This window comes from Mustela nigripes, chromosome 13 (assembly GCF_022355385.1).
Source record: "Mustela nigripes isolate SB6536 chromosome 13, MUSNIG.SB6536, whole genome shotgun sequence".
In the NCBI taxonomy this organism is placed as follows: Eukaryota; Metazoa; Chordata; class Mammalia; order Carnivora; family Mustelidae; genus Mustela; species Mustela nigripes.
The window spans coordinates 143,959,722-143,966,304 of record NC_081569.1 but is presented as its reverse complement, the minus strand read 5'-3'; the positions used below and the strand labels follow the sequence as shown (position 1 = coordinate 143,966,304).

Here is a 6,583-nt window from a genome sequence, read left to right as displayed (position 1 = left end):
CCCGCGCCCCGCGCCTCCTCCGCCGCCCCGCGGCCTCCGCCGGCCTCTGCCCCGGCGCGCCCCGGCCGGCCATGGCGCTCAACCACTTCCTCTTCGCGCAGTGCGTCTGCTACTTCCTGGCCTTCGTCTTCAGCTTCGTGGTGGTGGTGCCGCTGTCCGAGAACGGCCACGACTTCCGCGGCCGCTGCCTGCTCTTCGCCGAGGGCATGTGGCTGAGCGCCAACCTGACGGTGCAGGAGCGCGAGCGCTTCACGGTGCAGGAGTGGGGCCCGCCGGCCGCCTGCCGCTTCAGCCTGCTCGCCAGCCTCCTCTCGCTGCTGCTCGCCGCCGCGCACGCCTGGCGCACGCTCTTCTTCCTCTGCAAGGGACACGAGGGGTAAGTGGGGGCCCGGCGGCCGCCCTGCCCCGTCAGACGCAGCCCGCGGGCCGGGCGCCGCGCCCCTTCCGAGCCCAGAGCGGCGGGGGCGCTCGGAGTCCCCAGAAAATCAGCCCTGGGCGCTCACGGCCTCCGTGCAAACTGCCCTTTGTCTGCGCGGAACCCGGGTCCATGAGAGGCCAGTACTTTCCCCTTTAAACGTGCAACCCCCCCCTCCCCCCCGCCCCGCTTTGGGCATTAACCAGGCGGCCCCGGAGGCAAATGTTGCATTGTCATCTCTGAGGGGCCCTGGGCCCTCCCTGGCTTGCGGGCGCAGCGCAGGCCTCCGGGCTGTGGACAGCTCCGCGGAGCTCCTCCAGGCGCAGGGGAGGGACCAGGGCGGGCAGCCGGCTGACAAGCAAACTCCTCATCCCCACGTCCTTCCTCCTGCCAAGATGGATGATGATGCGACGAAGGCCAGAGGGCACATCTCTAGGCCCACAGGCCTGCCTAGGCACGCAAGACAGGGAGCAGCTGACCACGAGGCCTTCCCGCCTGCTGGTCTCCGTGTTCCTCTTCACCTCTCCCCACCCTGGCACCATGCTGTGAGGGAGGGATGCGGCGGACCCCGGGTCCTCAGCCCATAGCCTCCCTTGTGCCTCCACCGCTGGGGCCTCCCGGGAACCCAGCCACACCCAGCCCTGCCCCTCATGGGGCCTCACAGCCACAGGGGAAACCCGGGCTCCCAAACCCCGCCCCACCCTGGCCCCATCGAGCCCTGGTTGACAGTTCTTAGGGGGTTTTCTTCTGGGGACACGGGAGACAAGCTACAGCTCTGAGGGTCTCAGTGAGTCAGAGGGTCAGGTGGGCACTGTTGAGGGCTCTCCGCTTGGCTTGGGCACGGACAGGGGGCTGGAGACGATTCACAGGAGTGGTGGGTGAAGAGGCCTGGAACAGCCCAGCGTGGGGACAGAAACACCCAGAGGGGCAAAGCCCAGCAACCCACGTGTGTGAGTTTCAGGGCAGCTCTCACGACACACCACCAACAATTTGTTCTGCTGCAGCCCTGGAGGCCAGAGGCCGGGGGTCAAGGTGCTGGCAGGGTGGGTTCCCTCAGGAGGGAGAATCCTTTCTAGGCTCGCTTCTGGTGGCTGCCTGCAACCCTGAACCTTCCCTGGCTTGGGCTTGGTGTGTCCGATCACAGCCTCTGTCTTCACGGGGCCTCTCCTCTCTCCGTTTCTTCCCGTCTTCTTATAAAGACACTCACCGTTGGACTTAAGGCCCAGCCTCAATCCAGGACGACCTCATCCCGAGATCGTTAGCTGAATGACGCCTGCAGAGACCCCACCCCCAGTCAAGGTCACACACACCGGTACTGGGGTACCAGACACATGTTGTTAGGGTCACAGTTCAGCACACTACATGGAGGTTCTGGATTGAGGGTCTACAGGAAGCCACGTGTCAGTCTGGGGGGGCCTCCAGGTGCTGTGAGGCTGGGGCTCAGCCTACGGTGAGCCTGGGCCGGTCAGGGGGCCACCCTGCCCTGCCACGGGCCTCCTTCTTCCACGGCGGTGGCTGGTGGCCCCAGGAGGCGTTTGAGATGCCATCTGCCTGCACGTTGTCACGCTGGGTGTTACCCTAGTCAGTGTCTCTGTGCAGATCAGGGTGGGGAAGCCCCTTCGATATGAGGCAGGGTCTGAGGAAGAGGACGGACAGCAGTCGGAGAGAGTAGCTGGGGTCCTTTCCACCTGGGAAGCCGAGAGCAGTGGGCACAGCCATGCGGGGGCTGTGCTTGGGCCTCAGCTCATGCCCACCACCCCCCCGCCCTTGTCCCTGTAAGACCAGTGGCCTCAAGAGACCCCATTTTACAACTGTGAGATAAGAGGAGAGACCACCGTTACCTTGCTCTCCAGCTTTGAGGCCCGATTTGTGGGAAATGACCAGGACTCCCTTTCTCGAAGCTCTGGGCCCTTAGCTCTCCCCTCCCTGTTCACAGTCTCTGGGGGTCCCTTTGGGCTCCAGAATCTTGCACCACTGAGCCACAGAGGCCGGGCCCTACCTTCCAGGTCCCCACCAGCTAGACCCTGAGCACCTGGAGGCCAGCTATCTCACAGGGACAAGGGGCATGTGGCAGCCAGCCAGCCATGCTCTCTGTCGAGGTGCCGACCCTTCATCCCGGTTTTCTGGCAAGACTGAGCCAGAGCTCCCCTGGACATCCAGCGCTGGCCCTCCATCTGGGGGGGACCCTGGGCTGGATGAGCCCAAGGCAGGCGTGCACCTCATTTCTCTCTGCGTGCTTAGGGCTGAGCTTGCGAGTCACAAATTAGTGTTTGTTGAATGAAGACAGAAACATGCCTGCCTGTGAGTCGGCTGCCCCACAGCCCACCCTCCCTGGGCCCCCCACCCCTCCCCAGCATGGAGGTCTGCAGGCCCACAGTCTGGCCGAGGGGTCAACCCTTGCTGCCTGTGTCGGCAAGTTCTGGGCCCCTGGGAAGGTTGGGCCTGCCTCCTGTAGCCGCAGGCAAGGTGGGAACCCAGAGAAGCCAATCCCAGCTCAGCTGCTGGGCAGGCCTCCTAAAGCAGGCAGACAAGTGCTGGGTCAGTGGGACTCGGGGCGGAGAGGAGGCTCGGAAAGGCCATTAGAGGGAGCTCGTGGGGCGGCAGGGCCCGTCAGGGACCTCAGCGCCGCTGTCCTGCTCGTAGGCCTAGAGGGCCCTGCCCGCTAATTCTCCAGAGTCCGGCTGCAGAGACCATCCAGGAGCCCCACCGAGAGCAAGGGTAGAACCCTACACTTTGGTCTGTGGGGCGGGCTCACAGCTGGGACCCCGGAGCCTGGGTCAGACCTCGTAGGGTGTGTCCCTGGGCAAATGGGGACCCAGACAGCTTGTGTCCAGGAGCGGACAGGGTGAAAGGAACAGGTGCGTGACTCAGTGGCACCCGTGGCTTCCCGGGGTGCTTCCGGCTGGGGGCGCAGGGGTGACCTGAGGGTGGGCCGCAGGCCTGGCGGTCTGGGGCAGCTTTGTCCGAGTATGCTGAGCCCTCGGAGTGTGCAGGTGGCAGCAGTCTGTGATTGACGGCTGGGGAGCACTCCGGGTCAAAACCACCCATCTGCTGGCCCACACATGTCCCCCAGCCCGCAGACGCTCCCAGGGCTTCCCGGGATCCGGTCACCATGGAGACGGCACATCCAGGCCGGCACCCTGAGAGGCAGTGAGGAAGAAGAAGTTAACCCAGGCTGTGCCGGCCCTCCTGGTTGTTTGGCTGCTGTCCTGTGGGTCCTTGGGGACTGGAGCGGGGTTATGTTGTGAAATCTGCGGGGCCGGGCCCAGGTAGGCTCTGGACACACCCAGTTCTTCAAAGCTCTGGGAAGCCCAGGCAGGCTCCATGGAAACAGACCAGAAATGGACACAGCAGGAGGCTCTTGGGGGGATGACCGCAGCCGCCCCTTCCCTGTCTCATGGGATGGGGATGCCGTGTTCCTGTCGTCGGAGAACTCCAAGTCATACCTGTGCAATAGGCATGTGGCTGAAATCTGCAGACAGTCGGGGTTTCTGGCTCTGGGAGGCTGTGGTGGAAACCCCGCTGAGGGGGTGGTGGGGCAGGTCTCCGATGGGAGTGGGGTTGTGTGTCTCAGGCTGTGCTGGGGGCTCCCCAAGGGGTGTTCTGGCCACACAGGGAACAGCAAGCTGCTGGTATGCATCTCTAGGATTCGGCACAGAACGTGGGGCCTGCTTCCCCCTCCTATGACAGGGAGCAGGATTTGAGGTCAGGTGGTGACCTGGCCAGCATGTCCTCTGCACCCTGGCCATTCTTCCTCTAGCTAGGAGGGCCTCCTGGGGGCAGAGGCTTCGCATCCAGGATGCTGGGCACCTGCTGGGCAGGACACCTGGTGGGATGGCAGAAGGCTGTTGGCAGGTGGAGGGCACCTAGGAGACTGCCATCTGGGGGTCTGGCCTTCTGTACTGAGGACAGGCAGCTTCTTTGCTCCCCCTGGGACCACTGTGTTCTCCTCAGCTGGAGTGGCGGGCCATCCAAAGTCAGGGTGTATGTTCTGAAGAACCTCTGCTTTCCTTAGAGCATTAGCTCTGGGAGTGGATTCCCTGAGCCCTGCCTGGGCCCACACTAACCGCAGGGGGCATGGCTGGCCCCCAGCCACCATCTGCAGGGATCTGGCTGCTGACCATGCCCCCACGCATCCATCCCCTGTGGCTACGGCCCAGCCCCACGCATGCAGCTCCGGGCAGCAGGTCCGGGTTCCGGTGACGGCTGGAGCCCGTCCGGGGAGGGAGCACGTGCTCTGGAGCACACCCTGCGGTTGTCACTCTATCTCTTGCCCACAGAAGCTCCCTCAGTTTCCACAGTGACTGGGTGGGGGCTCTGGCTGCCTGATTTACAGAGGGAGAAATTGAGACCCGGAGAGTAACTTGCTGAAGGTCACACAGTTGACCTGAGGTGGGCCGGATTTGACACTGCCTGGTGACAAGCCTGGAGGTGGGGTGGGTCACCATGTACCCCTCTTTATGACCTTAGGCCCCGATGCCGTATTCAGAGCACCCAGGGCCCACCGGATTGTGTCATTCAGGGTTGGCTGTCGGGGTCCCCGCCAGAAACGTGTGGTTCACCCAAGCGTGGCTAGCCCGAGGGGGGCGGTTGGCAGAGACGAGGATGTGGGCCAGGCGTGGACGCTGCAGTGGCCCAGTCACCCACTCTGGCCATGGGGACCACGGAGCGGAGGGTTGGTGGCCGCCTGGAGGGGGCACTGACCTTTGGTAGAGGGACAGCCCACCAGGGACGTCCCCTAGCAGCCCCTGGAGATGAACTTCCACCAGCCCCGGTCCCCTGCCAGGTCTGCGCTGGCTCAGCTCGGCCAGGAGCCCGGGAGAGGGGTCACTGCTGTGGTCCCCTTGCATGGCCCCTCAGGCAGAGGATGGAAGAGCCCCTAGGGAGGCCGTGTCGGTGTGGCCCTGCCTCCCGTGCTCCTCCACACCTCCTCCCCGGTCGCAGCTGGGCCTTTCAGGCTTCCGTCACACCGCAGCTCCAGGCAGCCAGTGTGGATGACCATGTGGGCACAGGGCCTCAGGGCCGCTGAGCAGGGGAGTGGCCTGGAGAGGTGCTGGTCCTAATGGGCTTGGATCTCCAAACCCAAATGGGTTTGGATCTTGGTTCTGCATCTTGTGGAAGGCCGTGCTGGCAAGCGCTGCCACTCCAGGCCATTGGGAGGCTGGCATGGGACTTTGTGCTGGGGACAGTGAGGGGGACAGCGCGGGAGAGGCAAGTGTCCCCTGGTGGCCCTGCATGGCCCCCTCGCCCCAGCCGGGCCCAGCCCCCAGCTGTCTCCTGGCACTGGCACACAATGACCTTCCTCTCCTGTCCTTTGCTGAAGCTCCTTCCTCTACGCCTTCCTGAACCTCCTGGTCAGTGCGTCTGTGGTCTTCCTCGTCTTCATCGCCAGCACCATCGTGAGTGTGGGCTTCAGCATGTGGTGTGACGCCATCACGGAGAAGGGCACTGTGCCCCACAGGTGGGCCTGAGCCCTGCCCCTCCCTGCTGCCCCCAGTGATGTCCTAAGGCATGAATCCTATTCTGAGCACGAGGTTTTGCTCAACCTGTCCAGGGCTCCCACCTGTGCACACCTGGCCTGCACCTTCCCTGGACCTGCCCCCTTGATGTGGGTCCCCTCTTCACACGAGAGTAAGGCTCCTGCACCCCCGGGTATGGGTCCGGGCTGGGGCACAGAGGCCCAGTGTGCTCAGGGTCCTGGAGACCAGACAGGACCACACGGCGAGGCCCCCGCAGATCCCACCCTGTGCCGCCTTCGGAGGTGGGCTGCGGAGAACCGAGCTGGCCTTCTCCTGGGGGTTTGGAAGAGACAGCCTTAGGGATGGGGAGGAGCGCGAGCAGAAGCTTTTGGTTGGAAGGGGTCAGGGATGAGGTCTTTGGGGTCGGGATAGCTGCCTCACTGTTTAGGGGTGCTGCGTGCCGCTCCCTGTGCCCGGTGTCCAACGTCACCTGCCACCCCGGGTCTGGCTGTTTCAGCTGCGAGGAGCTCCAGGACATCGATCTGGAGCTGAGCGTGGACAACTCGGCCTTCTATGACCAGTTCGCCATCGCGCAGGTAGGCGGGGCTGTCCTGGTGGGAGGGGCTGTTGGGTAGGCGGGGCTGTCCTGGTGGGAGGGGCTGTTGGGTAGGCGGGGCTGTCCTGGTGGGAGGGGCTGTTGGGTAGGCGG

General features: G+C 64.3%; 1 protein-coding gene across 1 annotated transcript in view; it reads left to right on the top strand.

Moving 5' to 3' along the window:
* Positions 1 to 8: 8 nt before the first annotated feature.
* TMEM179 (transmembrane protein 179) overlaps positions 9 to 6,583 on the top strand; it is a 10,108-nt gene continuing 3,533 nt past the window's right edge. The window contains exons 1-3 of the mRNA XM_059374125.1: positions 9 to 376; positions 5,739 to 5,876; positions 6,392 to 6,470. Of these exons, the coding sequence (XP_059230108.1) occupies positions 72 to 376; positions 5,739 to 5,876; positions 6,392 to 6,470 (522 nt within the window). The 5' untranslated portion in view covers positions 9 to 71. The remainder of the gene's footprint in view (positions 377 to 5,738; positions 5,877 to 6,391; positions 6,471 to 6,583) is intronic.